The 20,887-nt window shown below is 44.6% G+C and overlaps 1 protein-coding gene and 1 pseudogene across 5 annotated transcripts in view; both read right to left on the bottom strand.

The window, feature by feature from the left end:
- TMC7 (transmembrane channel like 7) overlaps positions 1 to 20,887 on the bottom strand; it is a 74,063-nt gene that overhangs the window by 17,800 nt on the left and 35,376 nt on the right. For 3 of the 5 annotated variants that reach the window (XM_035267071.3, XM_035267074.3, XM_035267070.3), the window contains 5 exons: positions 15,666 to 15,811; positions 9,065 to 9,212; positions 7,241 to 7,414; positions 5,189 to 5,346; positions 226 to 343 (listed from right to left, as the gene is read on the bottom strand). In XM_035267071.3, coding sequence (XP_035122962.3) covers positions 226 to 343; positions 5,189 to 5,346; positions 7,241 to 7,414; positions 9,065 to 9,212; positions 15,666 to 15,811 — 744 coding nt within the window. The remainder of the gene's footprint in view (positions 1 to 225; positions 344 to 5,188; positions 5,347 to 7,240; positions 7,415 to 9,064; positions 9,213 to 15,665; positions 15,812 to 20,887) is intronic. The other 2 variants (XM_078344786.1, XM_035267073.3) reach the window with 2 other exon arrangements.
- On the bottom strand, positions 18,538 to 19,398 carry LOC100894569 (ras-related protein Rab-5A pseudogene; annotated as a pseudogene).

The raw sequence follows: 20,887 nt of genomic DNA, 5'->3' as shown, positions 1-20,887 counted from the left end.
AGGGCATCAGCTGATGCAAATGCTGGGCCTCAAAACAGACTGGTTTCCAAGCCCCTCAGATGTGCCTTGGGTTGGACTCCGTGGGATCAGACTCTGTCTCATCACTAGAACTAGAAAGTGGAGCAACTGCAGTTCGAACCCGAGACGTCAACGGCTGTTCTCTTGACCATGACGCTGTACTCCAGAAGGACCCACCCAGCCGAATGCCCCAGCCCCGCAACTCACTGGGTAGAGTTTCTGGTTGTAGCCACAGAGGTCACATGTGTCATCATCACAGGATGTGATCTTGGAGCCCAGCGTGAACACCAGGACACATATCGTGGCCAGCCGCATAAAGACGCACCTTCAGGAAGAGGAGGAGAGACAATGGGGAGAGGCCCTCAGGGCAGCTAGTCCCTTGGAACTGGGGCTAGGGAATGTAGAAGCTGCCTTTCTTTGCTGTTGTTATTGTTTTGTTTTGTTTTTTCATTTTTTGGGATGAAGCCTTTGCTCTGTTGCCCAGGCTGGAGTGCAGTGGCATGATCTCAGCTCTCCTGCCTCAGCCTCCTGAGTAGCTGGGATTACAGCTGTCGCCACACCCAGCTAATTTTATTTATTTTTTTTTTTTTTAGTAGAGATGAGATTTCATCATGTTGCCCAGGTGGTGTTGAACTCCTGGCCTCAAGCTATCTGCCCGCCTGGACCTCCCAAAGTGCTGGGATTACAAAAGTGAGCCACCATGCCCAGCCCAAAGCTGCCTTCCTTAAAAGCAAACCCCAGCCAGGAATAGTGGCACATGCCTGTAATCCCAGCATGTTGGGAGGTAGAAACCAGAGGATCACATGAGCCTAGGCGTTTGAGACCAACCTGGGCAACAAAGTGAGACCGCCACCGCCAGCCATCTCTATAAAAAAATAAAAATAAAAATTAGCCAGGTGTGATGGTGACCCAGCTACACAGGAGGCTGAGTCAGGAGCATCACTTGAGCCCAGAAAGTCAAGGCTGCAGTGAGCCAAGATTGCACCACTGCACTCCAGCCTCAGGGACAGAGTGAGACCCTTTATTTAAAAAAAAAAAAAAAAAAAAAATAGGGCACAGTGGCTCATGCCTGTAATCCCAGCCCTTCAGGAGGCCGAGGCAGATGGATCACCTGAGGTCAAGAGTTCAAGACCGGCCTGGTCAGTATGGTGAAACCATCTCTAATAAAAGTACAAAAATTAGCTGGGTGTGGTGGCACACACCTGTAGTCCTAGCTACTCAGGAGGCTGAGGCAGGAGAATTGCTTGAACCTGGGAGGCGGAGGTTGCAGTGAGCCAAGATCGCACCACTGCACTCCAGCTTTGGCAACAGAGCGAAACTCTATCTCAAAAAAAAAAAAAAAAAAAGCAAACCCCTAAATGGATAAAGAATTTCTGTTGGGGCTGATAAAAAGGTTCTGGAGATGGATAGTGGTGATGGCTGCACCACACTGGGACTGTATGTACTTAATGCCACCATATTGTACTACGGTTAAAATTGTAACTTTTATGTTACTATAATCTTTGTTTTTTTTGAGAGTGAGTCTTGCTCTGTCATCCAGGCTGGTATACAGTGGTGCGATCTTGGCTCACTGCAACTTCTGCCTCCCTGGTTCAAGTGAGGCCTCAGCCTCCAGAGTAGCTTCTGCCTCAGCCTCCAGAGTAGCTGGGACTATAGGCACCCAGCTAATTTTTGCATTTTTTGTAAAGACGGGGTTTCACCATGTTGGCCAGGCTGATCTCAATCTCATGACCTGGTGATCCGCCCGCCTCGACCTCCCAAAGTGCTGGGATTACAGGCATGAGCCACCACGCCCAGCCAGTTACTACAATTTTTTGAAAAAGATCAGAAAGCTGGGACCTCCTAATTCTGTGAGGCTGTAGTGACACTATAGGACATGACACATTCCTAAAAAGAATCAATTGAATCTTTTCTGCATCAGTGTTGAGGGATGTCTGGTGTGCTGAAAGGTGAAAAAGAGTATGCTGCAGAGATATCACATAAATATGATCCTATTTATAAGAAAACAAGACCTGAGTGTTGGCAGGAACGTCGTGAACTGTGCGGACAAAAACACACTGGATTCGAGGGAGGTAGGCGGAGATGGTGAGCTTTTGTTTTCATTTGTTTTTTTTAAAGATGATTTTCTATTCTTTGGTTTATAATACAAAAATAAATAGAAACACTAAAGAATGAGGGAGGCTGGGCGTGGAGGCACACACCTATAATCCCAACACTTTGGGAGGCTCAGGCAGGAGGACTGCTTGAGCCCTGGCATTTGAGAACACCTTGGGCAAGATGAAGAGATTCTGTTTCTGCAAAAAATTAAAAAATAAGCTTGGTGTGGTTGCATGCACCTGTAATCCCAGCTACTCGGGAGGTAGAGGCAGGAGGGTTATTTGAGCTCAGGAGGTTAAGGCTGCAGTGACCTATGATTGTGCCACTGCACTCCAGCCTAGACAGCAAGCAAGACCCAATCTCAAGAAAAAGTAAAGAGGCCGAGCACGGTGGCTCATGTCTATAATCCCAGTACTCTGGGAGGCCGAGGCAGGCCGATCACGAGGTCAGGAGTTCAAGACCAGACTGGCCAACATGGTGAAACCCTGTCTCTACTAAAAAATATAAAAATTACCTGGGCATGGTGGCTCGTGCCTGTAATCCCAGTTACTTTGAAGGCTGAGGTAGGAGAATTGCTTGAATAGGGACCCAGGAGGCGGAGGTTGCAGTGAGCCAAGATAGACCCACTGCACTCCAGCCTGGGCTAGAGTGAGACTCCATCTCAAAAAAAAAAAAAAAAAAAAAGTATGGTGCGGCAGCTCACGCCTATAATCCCAGCACTTTGGGAGGCCAAGGCGGGTGGATCACGAGGTCAAGAGATCAAGACCAACCTGGTCAACAAGGTGAAACCCCGTCTCTACTAAAAATACAAAAATTAGCTGGGCATGCTGGTGCCCCTGTAGTCCCAGCTACTCGGGAGGCTGAGGCAGGAGAATTGCTTGAACCCAGAAGGCGGAGTTTGCGGTGAGCCGAGATCGTGCCATTGCACTCCAGCCTGGGTAACAACAGCGAAACTCCATCTCAAAAAAAAAAAAGTAAAGAAAAGAATAGGGGGAAAAGCAAACCCGCGCCCTCTGCTCACTCTTTTCATTACTAACACCACCTTCTGTGCCTCTGCTGGAATGCAACAGGAAGGACAGGGCGTCACTGATGAGGTTTCCTTAACTAAAAACTGAAGCAGAATCTAACAAAAACTCTGAATCTACACAGTCATTTACAGCAACTACGGGCACAGAAAAACAAATTAAACATGCCAGGAAGAAACAATGGATGAAATCCAGAATAGGAGCTGTTCTACAGGAAAATAATCTAGTTTCTTCCAGAAATCAAAGGCCTAACAAAAGAGGCGGGGAAATTCTGAAAAGAATAAAAGGGATTTAGGAGACATAACAACCAAACACAGCTTGTGGCCTTGTTTGGATTCTGCTTTGAACAAATCAACTGTGAAAAACCATCTGCAACCCCAGTGGGGAGACTGACTCAATTTCATTGTTGTGATGACGGTAAGGCCACCATCACTTAGAGATGTAATGAAGATGGCTGGACACAGTGGCTCATGCCTGTAATCCTAACACTTTGTGGGGCTAAGATGGGTGGATCATCTGAGGTCAGGAGTTCAAGACCAGCCTAGCCAATGTGGAAAAACACCATCTCTACTAAAAATATATTTTAAAAAATTACCCGGGCATGGTGGCATGCACCTGTAGTCCCAGCTACTCAGGAGGTGAGGCAGGAGAATCACTTGAACCCAGGAGGTAGAAGTTGCAGTGAGCCACGATCGCACCACTGCACTCCAGACTGGGCAACAGAGCAAGACTCCGCCTCAAAAACAAAAAGTATAATGAAATGTTTACAGATTAAATGGCATGTTGCCTGAGGTTTGCTTAAAATAATTTAGCAAAGAAGTGAGGAATAGATGAAACAAGATTAGTAAAATGTTGGAAATGATTGAAATATAAGTGAAGGGCATGTGGGGATCATTAGACTATTCATTCTATTTGAAAACTTTGAGACTGGGCATGGTGGCTCTTGCCTGTGATCCCAGTACTTGGGAGGTGGAGGTGGGAAGGTCACTTAAGCCCAGGAGTTCAAGACCAACCTGGGCAACATAACAAACCCTGTCTCAACAAAAAAAAAAAAAAAGAAAGAAAGAAAAAATGTGAATTATGATTGTACCACTGCACTCCAGCCTGAGGACAGAGTGAGATCCCATCTCAAAATAAAAGAAAAAAAAAGAAAGAAAATTTCCAAAATAAAAAATTTTAAAAATACGATGCAAACGCAAATCTAAGGCATTTGAGAAACAGAAAGAAAATTCTCAAGTCCCACACAGTCCCACCTGGTCCTCTCCACTCATTTGTGTTAACTCTGTAGACTCTGCCTTATATCTGTCATTTCTTTTCCTTCCTTCTTTCCTTCTTTCTTTCTCTTTCTATTCTTCCTTTCTTTGTCTTTCTTTCCCCTCCCTTCCTCCCTTCTTCCTTCTTTCCTTCCTTCCTTCTTTCCTTCTTCCTTTCTTATTTCTGACAGTCTTGTTCTGTCACCAGGCAACCGCCATCTCCCAGGTTGAAGCGATTCTTCTGTCTCAGCCTCCTGAGTAGATGGGGCTACAGGCGCACACCACCATGTCCAGCTAATAGGTGTTCACCATGTTGGCAAAGATGGTCTCAATCTCTTGGCCTTATGATCCTCCTGCCTCGGCCTCCCAAAGTGCTGGGATTACAAGTGTGAGCCACCGCACCCGGCCTATACCTGTCATTTCTGACAGCTTCAGAGCAACACCTCCTCTTAGAGTCCCAGCCTATGCCCTGTGCTATTATATGGACCAAAAATACAATACCAATGAGTAGGCTGGGTGCGGTGGCTCATGCCTGTAATCCCAGCACTTTGGGAGGCCGAGGCAGGCAGATCATGAGGTAAAAAGATCAACATAATACCAAGGAGTAGACTCTTAAAGAGATTTCACCATATCTACAAATTCTGATTTGTTCACAGAGACTGTCTGAAGGTTGAGGAGGATTCTTGGCTCAGCAGAAAAATGCACCACAATTGATTAGCAATGTCTGCCACGGGCAAGAGAGTGGGCAAGTGGTGATTGGCTTGACATGCCTGCCATCCTCATGTTAGGCATTACCTAAGAATTGTTAGCCGGATCTCAAAGCCTGGGGAATAATCCTCATAGTGGATGATCTTGGCAAAGATAATTGGGGTTATAAAATTGGCCAGCGTGATCACGATAGACGGTAGATACAATATCAAGAGGTTCTCTCCAAAAACCATCTTGTCAATTTCCTAGGAGGATAACAAAACTTATTAGTCAGGAGTACATATGGAAGTTGCAACACAAAGAGAACAACAAAAACTCAACGATGAGTGTTTGGCAAACAAAACATATTTGTCGTCCAACATAGTTGGTAAACATAAGTCACTGCCTTCCGTTTTTTAATTTTTTTTTTGAGACAGAGTCTTGCTCTGTCACCCAGGCTAAAGTGCAGGGGCGCGATCTTGGCTCACTGCAACCTCAGTTTCCCAGGTTCAAGTGATTCTCCTGCCTCAGCCTCCTGAGTAGCTGGGACTACAGGCACCTGCTATCACACCTGGCTAATTTTTGTATTTTTAGTAGAGATGGGTTTCACCATGTTGGTCAGGTTAGTCTCAAACACCTGACCTCTGGTGATCCACCCACCTTGACCTCCCAAAGCGCCAAGATTACAGGCATGAGCCACCGCGCCCAGTTGCCATCTCCTTCTTCAAGTGTTCACAAAGAGGTATCTAGTACTGTGCCAGAAGAAAACCAGGCTGTATTGGATTTATTAAGGGGATGTATAAGAAGACCCATGTATTCTGCATAAATGAGCAATTTAAAGTATATTCAAGGACGTAGAATTGATTGATTTGAAATTGAAATAGCCATTGGCTGCTTTCACGGTAGCAGACTATTTAGCCAATATATAGCTATCCACAATAAAAAGGAAATTTCCTAGCCTCCCTTCTAGCTAGGTACTACCATGTGACTAAATTCTGGCCAAGGGATATGAGTGGAAGTTTTTAGTGTAACCTCCAGGTCATGCCCTTTGAAGGAAGAAATGTGCTCTCCTCAGCTCCTCAGCTCCTTCAGCTCCTTCTCCTTGGCTGGCCATGGTGGTGAGCTATCTTGCACCGTACAGAAAACCATACCCAGCTAGGCATGGTGGCTCATGCCTGTAATCCCAGCACTTTGGGAGGCCGAGGCTGGTGGATCACTTGAAGCCAGGAGTTCTAGACCAGCCCGGTCAACCTGGTGAAACACTGTCTCTACTAAAAACACAAAAATAAGCCAGGTGTGGTGGCAGGCACCTGTAATCCCAGCTACTTGGGAGACTGAGGCAGAAAAATTAAACTTGAACCCAGGAGATGGAGGTTGCAGTGAGTAGAGATCACACCACTGCACTTCACCCCGAAGTGACAGAGCAACATTCTGTCTCAGAAAGAAAGGAAAGAAAACTATACCCTAAGGAGGGCAGAGTCACAAGATGAATGGAACCTGGGCCCCTATTGATTGATTTCATGAAGCAGAGCCACTAGACAAACTTGGATTTTTAAAACCACTGCTATTTTAGGTAAACCAAGGCCTTAGTTCATAAGGAATAAAACCCTACTTCAGCCTAGATTTGAATACTGCAAATTCCAGGAGCAGTAAGCATCTCGAACACTATACTTAAGATGCCTTTAAAAATGTCTTTTAAGGCCAGGCACAGTGGCTCACACCTGCAGTCCCAGCACACTGAGAGGCCAAGGTGGGTGGATCTCTTGAGGTCAGGAGGTTGAGACCATCCTGGCCAATATGGTGAAACCCCGTCTCTACTAAAGATACAAAAATTAGCCGGGCATGGTAGTGCAAGCCTGTAATACCAGCTACTAGGGAGGCTGAGTCACGAGAATCTCTTAAACCTGGGAGGTGGAGGTTGCAGTGAGCTGAGGTTCACACTTCAGCCTGAGTGACAGAGTAAGGCTGTCTCAACCAAAAAAAAATAATAATAATAAAAATTGCTTTAAAAGTGGTAACTGATCACCTCTGATTTTCAGTTCTTGATTGTATCAGCCAAACTTGTATCTCTATATGTAAAATAGAAATGATGGTGGTGTCTACCTCACAGGTTTTCAATGCACTTAGCATAATGTCCAGCCAGAATACAAGTTAACTTACCTTTTTCATGTGCTCTTGTGAGAAGACAGTTGCTACATATATTGCGTAAAAGCATGCCCCTAAAACAGCCAGAACAATACAGTTCAAAAACAGTCTCAAAGAGTAAATGCGTATTGTTTCTTCTGAGGTCCTTTCTGCTATTTTCTGCCGTATTCTTTCTTCCTCTAGATCTGCCTGAAGATAAAAGAAAATTCATTTGTGAGCAGTGGGATGAAGGGATACTCAGGTGTAGAAACTGATTCATCATTCTCTCCCCGTCCATCTTTGAAAGTTCGGCCAGGCATGGTGGCTCACTCTTGCAAGCCGAGCACTGTGGGAGGCCAAGGTAGGAGGATACATGAGCCCAGGAGTTCAAACACTGGCAACATAGTGAGAGTCTCAACAAAAAAATAGAAAAATTAGCTGGGCATGGTGATGAGTGCCTGTAGTCCCTGCTACTTGGGAGGCTGAGGAGGAAAGATTATTTGAGCCTGGGATTTTGAGTCAGCAGTGATCTATGATCACGTCACTGTACTCTAGCCTGGGAGACAGAGTGAAATGCTATCTCAGAAAAACAAACAAAAAAGACTTCCTTTAAATATTCATCTCCCCTGAGAAACCATCCTAGACTTCGCTCAACTACTTTTTATGTCTACTAAAGGCATAAGTAAAGGTAGAATCTCCTTTTCATTTTATTTTATTTTTGACAGAGTCTCACTCTGTTGCTCAGGCTGCAGTGCAGTGGTGAGCCCAAAACCTCTGCCTCTCGGTTCAAGCAGAGAGCCTCAGCATTCTGAGCAGCTGGGATTACAGGCATGCCACCATGCCCAGTTAATTTTTGTATTTTTAGTAGAGATGAGGTTTCACCATGTTGGCCACCAGTCTCGAACTCCTGACCTCAGGTGATCCACCAGCCTCAGCCTCCCAAAGTGCTGGGATTACAAGCATGAGCCACTGTGCCCAACCAAACCTCCTATTTAAGACTGCAATTGGCTGGGCATGGTGGCTCACACCTGTAATCCAAGCACTTTGGATGCCAAGGCGGGCAGATCACCTGAGGTCAGGAGTTCAAGACCAGCCTGACCAACATGGTGAAACCCCATCTTTAAAAAAAAAAAAAAAAAAAAAAAAGAATGCAGTTGGGCTTTGCAATCAATGTGAAATCAGAACTATAAACTATTCATATTACTTAAACGTAGTATGTGTCATTTCTTCAAACAGCATATAGATGAGGTGTTGTTATTTTTTCTTTTACCCAATCTAGTAGTCTCTGCTTTTATTAGGAGAATTTAATCTGTTCATATTTAGTGTAAGAAAGAATAGATTTGATTTGATTCCTTCCACTTTATTATGCTTCCTTTGTCCCCTCCTCCTTTTCTTTGATGAGCTTATTAACATGCTATTCTTTACTTCTTTCTCTCATTCATTTGGAAACTCTCTTGTGATTTTTCATATACTCTGCATCCCACACTACTGTCATAATATTCCCTCCTTCGTCCCATTTCTCCTGGTATAAGCAAGTGTTTATGACAGGTCCTCATCAGGTGGAAAAATAACAATGTAAATTAGCAGCATGTGGGGAAAGACATCATCTCCTTGCAGCCACTGCCTCCCCACCCCACTCCCCCGTCGCAGTTCACCAGTGCTCTTGTTCAGGTCTAGGGTAATCAACCCCAGTAACGTGTTCACTGTGAAAAGTTCTTGAAAACTCTAGAGAAGTAACTTGGTAAGCACTAGGGACCACCTGGCTCCCACCCCAGATCCTTTGCAAGCTGAAAACTCAAGCTCCCAAGGCAGGACCTTGCTGGTGAGGACCCCACTATGGGAAAACCCAGGAGCACTCACTCGGAGCTCGTACCGCAAGCTGCTGTGCTTCAGATCCGCCATGCTGCGGTTAGTGATGCAGAAGTCCCAGCCAGCAAAGATCTTGTTGCAGTAACTCTGAAAGTGCTCCTCACTCCGAATCAGGTTGATTTTGAATCCTTCCACCGACCTGACCCCAAAACACAATCATCCTTCTTTTAGGAACAACAGCAAAAAGAGGCCCCTGTATTGGCTTTGTCTGAAACTTAAAAAGTTAGACATAGCTGCATTTTTAGCCCACTGTCACATGGTCAAGTTTGGGGCCATTCTACATATATGTGGCAGCTAACAGAGTATCTCATTGCTGAAGGTCCTTTCCTTTTACCCATCTAATGGCTTCAATCACAGCTAGAATAAAATCCAAACCTTTTTGCCCAACTTTTTTTTTTTTTTTAGATAGAGTCTCATCCTCTTGCCTAGGCTGGACTGCAGTGGTACAATCTTGGCTCACCGTAACCTCCACCTCCTGGGTTCAAATGATTCTCCTGCCACAACCTCCTAAGTAGCTGGGATTACAGGCTCTTTCCACCATACCCAGCTAATTTTTGTATATTTAGTAGAGGTTTCACCATGTTGGCCAGGCTGGTCTTGAACTCCTGACCTCAGGTGATCTTCCCACCTTGGCCTCCCAAAGTGCTGGCATTACAGGCATAAGCCACTGTGCCCAGCCAGCCCCAACCTTTATTTTAGATTCAGGGGTACATGTGCAGGTTTGTGACCTTGGTAATATTGTATGATGCTGAGGTTTTGGGTACAAATGATCCCATCATCCAGGTACTGAGCACAGTACCCAATAGTCCTTCAATCCTTGCCTCCCTCCCTCCCTCTCCACCCCAGGAGTCCTCAGTTTCTTTTGTTGCCATCTTTATGTCCATAAGTACCCAACGTTTAGCTCCCACTAATAAGTGAGAACATGCAGTATTTGGTTTTCTGTTCTTGCATTAATTTGCTTTGGATAATGGCCTCTAGCTGCATACATGTTGCTGCAAAGGACATGATTTCATTTCTTTTTCGTGGCTGTGTAGTATTCCATGGTGTATGTGTACCGCATTTTCTTTATCCAATCCTCTGTTGATGAGCACCTAGGTTGATTCCATGTCTTTGCTATTGTAAACAGCACTGTGATGAAATATGAGTGCAGGTGTCTTTTTGGTAGAATGATTCATTTTCTTTTAAAATCCAAACTCCTTAATCCAGCCTAGAGATCCTATATGATCCAGTTCTGCTGTCTCTCCTCCCGTGTAACTATACTGGCTTTCTCTTCTTTCCATAAATACACAAATTCCCGTCCCTGCCTCTGGGCCTCTGTACTTGGGAATTTCCACTACCATCTCCAGGGATGGTGTTTCTCTGACTCTCCCTATGACTGTTCTCCTTCCCATCCTTTGGGTTTTGGCTCAAATAACCCCTTTATGATCCCTCATCTTCCCTTCTAAGGCTGTAACCCCCACTTCAAGTCAGTCCCTTTTATTTAATTCACAGCAATGACACAACCTGCAATTATCTTATTCAACTGTTTACTGCTTGTAGCTCCTTACTCTAACTAAAGTTTAAATTCCTCGAGAGCAGTTACCCTGGCTATCTTGCCACTTTCATATCCATAATGCGTGGACTATATACTATGGTTAATATGCAACTGATGGATAAATCAAGGAATAAATGACTTAAATAGTATATTAATTATTTAGGGATGGGTGCGGTGGCTCACACCTGTAAACCCAGCACTTTGGGAGGCCGAGGCAGGAAGATCACCTGAGGTCAGGAGTTCAAGACCAGCCTGGCCAACGTGATAAAACCTCATCTCTACAAAAATACAAAAATTAGCAGGGCATGATAGCAGGTGCCTGTAATCCCAGCTACTTGGGAGGCTGAGGTTGGAGAATCACTTGAACTAGGGAGGCAGAGCTTGTAATGAGTCAAAATCATGACTTACACTCCAGCCTGGGTAACAAGAGTGAAACTCTGTCTCAAAATAAAAAATAAAACAAAAAAACACTATTTAGTGAGCACCTATTTAGGGCAGATACAATTCTGTTGCACATTTTTTATTCATTCAAATGCTTTCATGGAAAAAATATACCCTGGCACTTGATGGTATAAAACACCAGATGCTATACACAGTCCTCTGCAGATGAAACGGATTATTTTTAGGACTTGCTAGTGAGGCATGAAGACAGCAGAAGTGGAAGGAATTGACCAAGCATGGTGGCTTATGCCTCTAATCCCAGAACTTTGGGAGGCCGAGGCGGGTGGATGATGAGGTCAAGAGATGGAGACCATCCTGGCCAACATGGTGAAACCCCATCTCTACTAAAAATACAAAAAAAAAAAAAATTAGCTGGGCATGGTGGTGGGTGCCTGGAGTCCCAGCTACTTGGGAGGCTGAGGCAGAAGAATCGCTTGAACCTGGTAGGCAGAGGTTGCAGTGAGCCAAATTCACACCACTGCACTCCAGCCTGGCAATATATCAAGACCCTGTCTTGAAAAAAAAAAAAAAGAAAGAAAGAAAAGTAGTGGAAGGAATTGTTATGATCAGTCATTCTGCCAAAGGATTACAGCAAAGAATTTATGTCAGAATCACAAGGGGTGCTTTCCCCAAATACAGGTTCCCAAATGGTTTCTTACCTCAGATTTTCAATTCAATAGGTCTCATGTGGGGTCCAGAAATATGCCATGTTACAAAGCTCATGGTGACCCATCCCAGTTGCAAGTCTCTGATTTAGACCAGACCTACATTTTATTTTATTTTATATGTACATATATATTTTTTTTAGATGAGGTCTCACTCTGTCACCCAAGCTGGAGTGCAGCAGCGTGATCATGGCTCACTGCAGCCTCAACCTCCCCAGGCTCAGGTGATCCTCCCACCTCAGCCTCTCACATAGCTCAAATGTAGAAGTACACACTACCACACCTAGCTAATAATTTGTATTTTTTGTAGAAATAGGGTTTTGCCATGTTGCCCAAGGCTGCTCTTGAACTCCTGGGCTCAAGCAATCTGTCCACCTTGGCCTTGGAAGTGCCAGGATTATAGGTATGAGCCATCATACTTGACCCAGACCTACATTTAACAGGTGAGAAAACTAGATCAGAGGAAGAAAAATTATTTCCCTATAATCAGAGAAGTAGGTGGCAGAATTGTTGCTACCTTGATGATAATGATGATGATGATAATTTTAATGTAATAAATGTCTATAAGGTGCTAGGCACAGTGCTAAGGTCTTCATTCACCTGCCTAGCTTATGTTAATCCTCCCAACAACCTTTCCAGGTATGCACATATCACAGATGGAGAAAATGAGGCTCAAAGAGGCCAACTGACATTCCAACCATGGTCTCTGGCCTACAAAGTCCATACTCTTTGTCACTCTGTGGCACTTCCACTTCCTGGGCCACAGCCGGCCTTTCCCCTATTATATCACACCAAGCCCTCCCTCCACTGCCTTCCCCAGAAAGCATCAGGCCTTGAACTTGAGCAAGATTCACAGGTGGATTCGCTGTGCAACTAACAAACCTTATTCATTCAGCCAGGTGCGGTGGCTCATTCCTGTAATCCCAACACTTTGAGAGGCTGAGGTGGGTGAATCACTAGGTCAGGAGTTCCAGATCAGCCTGGCCGACATGGTGAAACCCCATCTCTACTAAAAACACAAAAATTAGCCAGGCGTGGTGGCGTGCACCTGTAATCCCAGCTACTTGGGAGACTGAGGCAGGAGAATTGCTTGAACCCAGGAGGCAGAGGTTGCAACAAGCTGAGATTGCACCTGGGTGATAGAGCAAGACTCCGTCTTGAAAAACAACAACAACAACACAAATAACCTTATTCATTCTTCAGGGCCCCTTCCAAGGCTCTAGGAGACTCTAGCAATGTGTTCCTACGGTTTTATTTGTTTGTTTTTATCATTTACAAAATACATATATTTTAATACTCTTTGTCTTAAAGATGGTGCCTCCAAATTGTCTAACCTGTAAGTCTGTAAAACTTGGATCTGCCCTGGCACGATCATAGAACCCCAATCAACCAATATTTCTTTACCAAGCATCTCTCTGCCCCTCAAAAGGAGGCTGGGGCTTTTCATTTGTACATGGTCCATTTGGGTGAGGGATGGAGGCTCACCAGTTCACATTCATCTCATAGATTCTGACTCAGGATACAAGTGCCCGTTGGGCACTGGGGTTTTCTTTGCAGTGGTGAATTCTGGTCCTTACGGAAGGCCAAATCAATCCACAGCACCCTGGTCTCTTCTGCACCTGTGATAAGGAGCTTTGCAGCTCCATGGCTTACAACACTGTGCATGCTCTCACAGGGACAATCAAGTGGGCAAGAAAGGGGCCCACCCATGATAGTGTCTGCCAAGCAACCCCCTGAGGCACAGATGAAAAGCTGTCCATCAAAAATTTGTGGTTCACCATCTGTAGTACAGTGTCACTGCTGGGTAATGGATACCCAGCCAGGAATAATGTTTCCCAGCCTCCCTTGCAGTTAGCTATGGTCATGTGACTGAGCTGTAGCCAATGGGATGTGAGTGATGTGCACCAGGTTCAGGTCTGGTATATAAATACCCTCAGAATGGTTCTCCTCCATGCTTTTTCCTTTCCCATCCCTCAGCAGGACCTTCAAAGCCACATGCTAAAGATGGCTGAATTTTGGTCAACTTGAGTCCTAAAATACTATAGGAAGGATTCTACCACACTAACCTGTGCCTCTACCCAGAACTGTCATGTAAAAGAGAAATACAAGGGTTTGTTTGTTTGTTTGTTTGGAGACAGAGTCTTGCTCTGTCGCCCAGGCTAGAGTGCAGTGGTGCAATCTTGGCTCACTGCAACCTCTGCCTCCCGGGTTCAAGTGATTCTCTTGTCTCAGCCTCCCAAGTAGCTGGGACTACAGGTCTGAGCCATCACACCCAGCTAATAAAAAGAAATAAAATTTATATTGTGTTTGGGTCATTGTACGTCTTGAAACAATGTTTGTTAAGGGAATTAATACTTTTTTTTTTAATGGAGTCTCACTCTATCACCAGGCTGGAGTGCAGTGGCACGATCCCAGCTCACTGCAGCCTCCACCTCCCAGGTTCAAGCAATTCTCCTGCCTCAACCTCCCCAAGTAGCTGGGACTACAGGTGTGCACCACTACATCCAGCTAATTTTTCTATTTTTAGTAGAGATGTGGTTTCACCATATTGGCCAGGATGGTCTCGATCTCTTGACCAAGTGATCTGCCCGCTTCAGCCTCCCACAGTGCTGGGATTACAGGCGTGAACCACTGCGCCTGGCCAATATTCCTTTCATTTCTTGGGAATTGCTCTCTCTCCCTAAACCACTTGTCTCCCATAGGAAAAGCCATGTTGCCATTTGACCCTCGCCCCTGGCCACAGCTGAAGGAGCACAGTGCTGAGCACTTGAACCACCAGGGGCTCATCACAGACACACTGCTCCCCATGGCCATGGTCAGCAAGGGTCAGGGCTGGGAACCTGAATGAAACAGACACAACAAGTCTCTTCCTAGGATTTTCGTACCTGTGACGCAGGAGGTCAAGGCTAACGCAAACTATAAGATGCCCTATTTTGAGGTGGAGGTTGTGGTGAGTCACTGCACTCCAGCCTGGGCAACAAAAGCGAAACTCCATCTCAAAAAAGAAAAAAAGAAGATGCCCTATTTCCCACCACTTAAGAAAGCTACCACCACATAGAGGAATTGAAGACAAAGGATTCTTGCTTTTGATGTTGTTCCTAAGCCATGGCTCCATCTTTGGCCCTCTGGGAATTTGAGTTTCCTCCCTTCCTTGGATCTGTGAGGCACTCAATAACCCTCAGTTAGGTTTCTGCTATTTACAACCCAATAGAGACCTAGTTAACATACACAGCAAAGCAAAGTTATGGTGTGTTGTGCAGTGGAGTGGGATTGCCTGATGCGTTCAGTAATGATTCAGTAAAGAACCCCAGGCCAGGCTGGGCATGGTGGCTCACGCCTGTAATATTAACATTTTGGGAGGCCAAGGCGGGCGGATCACCTGAGGTCAGGAGTTCAAGACCAGCCTGGCCAACATGGTGAAACCCTGTCTTTATTTTTAAAAAAAAGAAAAAGGAAAAAAGAACCCAGGCCAGGTGCGGTGGCTGGCACCTGTAATCCCAGCACTTTGGGAGGCCAGAGTGGGCGGATCACTTGAGGTCAAAAGCTGGAGACCAGCCTGGCCAACATGGTGAAACCCCGTCTCTATTAAAAATACAAAAATGAGCCGGGCGTGGTGGCATGTGCCTACAGGCTGAGGCACAAGAATCACTTGAACCTGGGAGGCAAAGGTTGCAGTGAGCCAAGATCCCACCATTACACTGCAGTCTGGGTGACAGAGAAAGACTCTGTCTTGAAAAAAAAAAAAAGAACCTCAGGCTGCTACTCCATCCCAAATCCTGACTTTTATTTCTCCCACGGCTCTCCAGCTACTAACGTACTCACAGACCTTTCCCCATAAAACCATCCCCTGGACTCCGCTCATTCTTTAGGCAATGGTCCCCAGAGTTCCCATATCTCCAATAGCCTCCAGCCATGAAGGGTAATTCAGAGAGAATGGAAGGACAGACTTTACCTTTTCACTATCCAAAGAAGGCTCAGGACCAGGTAGGCGATTGTGCTTAACAAATATGCCAGGGGCAGATCATAAGTGAAGTTCTGAAATTTCATCCCATCAATGGAGTAATGTCCATAAAAGAGGCTAGTCTCCTCCAGGAAACCCTGAGACAAAGCCAAGAGCATGAGGTCAGACTGGTCAGCTTATTGCAGGGAGCCAGAAGAGTAGTCCCTGCCTCAAGAAACACAAATTCCGGTGTCCCCTTTCCTCTCTGTATCCCCAGAGACTGGAACAGCCCCAGATGCACAGAGAGTACTCAGTATTGGGAAAGAAAGCACTGATAAAAACTTGACATTGAAAATGCACAGGTAGCCAGTCGTGGTGGCTCACGCCTGTAATCCCAGCACCTTGGAAGGCCAAGGTGGGAGGACTACTTGAGCCCAGGAGTTTGAGACAAGCCTGAGCAACATAGGGAGGCCCCTATTGCTACAAAAAAAATTTTTTTTTAATTAGCTAAGCATAGAGGTGCATGGCTGTGCTCCCAGCTGCTCAGGAGGCTGGAGTAAGCCCTGACGGTGCTACTGCACTCTAGATTGGGTGACAGAGCAAGACCCTCTCTCTAAAAGAAAAAGAAAAGCACATATAACAACCCAAAACTAAAATTAAGAATAAAATTCCATGTGCCATTGCATCAAAAAGAATAAAACATGGTCAGACGTGGTGGCTCAAGTCTGTAATCCCAGCACTTTGGGAGGCCGAGGTGGGAGGATCACAAAGTCAAGAGATTGAGATCATCCTGGTCAACATGGTGAAACCCCGTCCCTACTAAAAAATACAAAAATTAGCTGGGCATGGTGGTGCATGCCTGTAGTCCCAGCTACTTGGGAGGCTAAGGCAGGAGAATCACTTGAACTCAGGAGGCAGAGGTTGCAGCTGAGATCGCGCCACTGCACTCCAGCCCAGCGACAGAGTGAAACTCCATCTCAAAAAAAAAAAATAAAGAAGAAGAAGAAGAAAACATTTAGGACTAAATTTAACCAAAGAAGTGCAAATCTCATACTCTGAAAACTATAACATTGTGGAAAATACTTAAAGAAGCTCGAAAGAAACGGAAAACATCCCATGTTTGTGAATCAGAAGATGTATGGCAAAATTCCTCAAATTGATCTACATATTCAACATAATCTTTGTCAGAATCCTAGCTGGCTTCCTTATAGAAACTGACAAGCTGATCCCAAAATTCATATGGAATCGCAGCACACCTAGAAGAGCCAAAATCACTTTGAAAAAGAACAGTCAGGCTTCATGGCACAGAGAACTGTTTGACTTCTTCTTTTTTTTTAAATAAAAAAGTAGAGATGTGGTCTCGCCATGTTGCCCAGGCTGGTCTTGAACTCCTGGGCTCAAGCAATCCTCCAGCCTCAGCTTCCCAAAGTGCTGGGATTACAGTTGTGAGCCACCATGCCCAGCTGCCTCTGACTTCTTATGCTGGGAATGAAATACCTCCTTGGATGGCAGGAAAACTCCAGAGAGTGAAGAGAACAGAAACACTGTAGCTAGGTAGTACATAGAGGTTCCCTAGGGCATTGTTTTTTGTTTTGTTTTTTTTTTTTGCTTTTTATACCACTTTATTCCAACCTGAGCACCTCAATATAAAACTAAACACTGGTGAACCGTTTTCCTAATTCTGCATTATCATGAATGTACAAGTTCTCCTAGCAGTCCCACACCTAAACAGATTAAATCATCTCTGACACATGGTAGCTGCTTTCATGTAATGAAAATACCTAAAATAATTAGTGCAATATACCGAACTGATCAAAATAAAATGAACTTTGGAAAAGAAGTTTCTAAATCTGCAAGATTGTTACTAACATATTGCAATACTTTATGTTGCAAACTGTGGGTACACTGTTTATTATCATTCTAGCAATGGAGGAACAACTGAAGCCCCTTCCTGCCAAAGGGGGAGAAATTATTAGCTGTTTTAGTAACTGTATATTTTGTATACTTTAAAGCAACTCTTAAATATTACAGAAAAATAATACATATATGGAGACTACAATGCAGTACCCTATTTACAGTACAGCTGAACATCGAATTTAAAATCAAGTTTGAATATACATAATTGTTAGTGCATTGACTATATTACATCAAAAGGGAACAAAAGCCCCCTCCCTGCCCCAAACAACAAAACCTATGTAATGGCCAGCAGTGATTAATTAGAAATCAAAGACACCTGGTTTATTTCATTTTTGTTAAAGAACTCATATGTTTGTAAAAAACACTATCCATTAAGATGCATTTATTAGTTCTCAAATTCCTAAAGCAAGACGGGGTTGCATTTCTTTTTTACCCCATTAAAAAAAACAGGACTGGCTATAATTTAGATGCCATTAATACTCTTCCCTGCCCCCCGACCCCCACCTTGTATATGTGGGATTATTTTCTTGTGGTTAATTCATTAAAATGTGGAATGTACATTTTAAACACAGGTACCAGGAGAAATGAACATTTGCCTGAATACTATAGCTAAGCGTCATAAGTAACTTTAGCATCTCCTTCTAAAAAAAGAATGTTTTTGAAAAGCCCCAATTAGTAAGTTCCAAAATTTTTTCACAGGTGACTACTGTACCAGTGTGGAGAAATAGGCTGGTTAACTGTGTGGGTCCAGACAGTCATTTGTCTATATTTCTAGTGATGGGAAATGATTTCCCCTAATCTTCCAATGAAACAAATGTCCCCACAGTTCTCATGTTTCCCTATTGCTGAAACATTAGTGAGAGGGACCCATGCATGTTATTAAAAATTAAGTTCAAAACACTTAAAATAATTCCGTATTAGAAACTTGACTCTATCGTAAGTCTCTTCTTTTGGAAGTCATAGTGGGCTGGTTAAACGCTCCAATTCCATTGTTACTAACATTTAGGAAGCAGAAGACTATTCCAGCTAGTTCAAACTAGAGGTTTAGTTACTACAACACTGACTCCTGGTTGGTTGTGTGGGTTCAGTAAGGTCTACTCCTCTTCCTCTGGCGGAATTTGCTCCTGGATTTTGTGTGGTTCATTCTTTGGCAATTTTTGAGCTATTGCCATGAATATTTCATTTACATTCATTGATGTTTTAGCTGATGTCTCCATGAATAATAAACAATTGTCATCTGCACAGGACTGTGCTTCCTGGAAATCTACTGCTCTTTTCTTTGCTAGGTCAGCCTTGTTTCCTGATAAAGCTGTTACAATGTTAGGACTTGCTTGCCTCTGAAGTTCTTTAACCCAATTTTTTGCTCTTGCAAAGGACTCCTCATTTGTGATATCATATACAACTATGGCTGCTTGTGCTCCTCTGCAGTACATTGGTGCTAGGCTATGGTGTCGTTCTTGACCAGCTGTAACCCGTATTTCAAACTTGACTGTAGTGTCATCAAGACATACAGTTTGGGTTAGAAAAGCGGCCCTAATGATACTCTCTTGAAATTCATGAAACTGGCCTTTCACAAAACGAAGCACTAGGCTTGATTTGCCAACAGCAGACTCTCCCAGAAGTACTAGTTTGAACTGGCATATTTTATTTCCAGTATTTGGCCCGTTGGGTCTTGTTGCACCTCGATTAGCCATGCCCAAATTTGAAATAAATCCCTAATTTCAGACTCTTCAATGAACTTCCAGAATTCGAGGGGTCAATCTTCTTCTTTCTGGAGGTAAAGAAACCCGAGACAGCAGCAAGCGGAGCTGCAGGGCCGAAGCTTCCTGGCAGCAAGGCCCAGGCGTGGCCTGTGGGACGAGTGTGTCTATGGCGGTGGTGGTGGTGGTGGTGGTGGTGGCATCTGCTCTTCACGCCGCTCCCCTCACACTCTGTTTTTGGTTTTGTTTGAGATGGAGTTTCGCCCTTGTTGCCCAGGCTGGAGTGCAATGGCAGGATCTCAGCTCACTGCAACCTCTGCCTCCTGGGTTCAAGCGATTCTCCTGTCTCAGCCTCCCAAGTAGCTGGGGTTACAGGCGCCCACCACCATGGCTAGCTAATTTTTTGTATTTTTAGTAGAGACTGGGTTTCTCCATGTTGGCCAGGCTGGTCTCAAACTTCTGACCTCAGGCAATCCACCAGCCTTAGCCTCCCAAAGCCCTGGGATTACAGGCATAAGCCACTGCACCCAGCCAACATTGTTTACAAAGGAAGGAAATGAGAGGAAATCTGAATGTCCATCAACAGGGATCCCAGGCTAGATCACTAAAAATCCAGATTATGAAATATCAAGCAAGACCATGTAAGTGCACAGAGAAAGGTCACTTTCTCTGAAAGAAGCGGTCAAATAGGCTGTAAACCGTGGGGTTAAGTGTTCGGCGGCCTCTGGGGAGGGGTATTTTCACTTTTTACTCTATAAATTCTATATTTTTCATGACAACTATGTATTCTTATATTATTGGGGTAATTAAGTACATTTGCTAACTGGAAAAGTAGCAGCAGAAGACTCCATACTTTTTTCAGCTCTCCCAAAGGCCATAAAAACATGTCCAACCAGAAGAAACCTGTTCATATTGCAGAGGGCTGATATCAGGGCTATCGTCGATCTCTCCCTCAAAATAATATAACGATTAACAGGGCAAAGGTCTGCTGGGTCTGGAAAATCAAGACAAGCCCCTGTTTGATCTCTCTGGCCCTCTTTCACTTATGCCTATTTACATTTAGATTTTTTTTTTTTTTTTTTTTTTTTTTTAGTGACGGATGTCTCACTATGTTCCTCCGGCTAGAGTGCAGTGGCTATTCATAGGCGCGATCCCACTACTGATCAGCCTGGGAATTTTGACCTGCTCTGTTTCCCACTGGGCTGATTCACCCCTCCTTAGGCAACCTGGTGGTCCCCCCGCTCCCGAGAGGTCACCATACTGATGCCAAACTTAGTGCAGACGTGATGGGCACAGCGCACTACAGCCCAGAACTCCTGGGCTCAAGCGATCCTCCCACCTCAGCCTCCTAAGTAGGTGGTACAGATTATTAACAACAAGGTTAGATAAAAATTCAGTTTCCCAACCACACTAGACATATTCCAAGTGCTCAGGAGTTAGTGGTTCTGGGCCAGGCACAGTGGCCCAGAACTTTCAGAGGCTAAGGTAGGCAGATCACTTGAGGTCATGGGTTCAAGATCAGCCTGGCCAACATGGTGAAACCCTGTCTCTGCTAAAAACACAAAAATTAGCTGGGCGTGGTTGCACACGCCCATAATCCCAGCTATTCCAAAGGCT

Source organism: Callithrix jacchus, chromosome 12, assembly GCF_049354715.1.
Source record: "Callithrix jacchus isolate 240 chromosome 12, calJac240_pri, whole genome shotgun sequence".
Classification (NCBI taxonomy): Eukaryota; Metazoa; Chordata; class Mammalia; order Primates; family Cebidae; genus Callithrix; species Callithrix jacchus.
The sequence above is the reverse complement of the archived record's forward strand: the minus strand, read 5'-3'. Positions and strand labels throughout refer to the sequence as shown.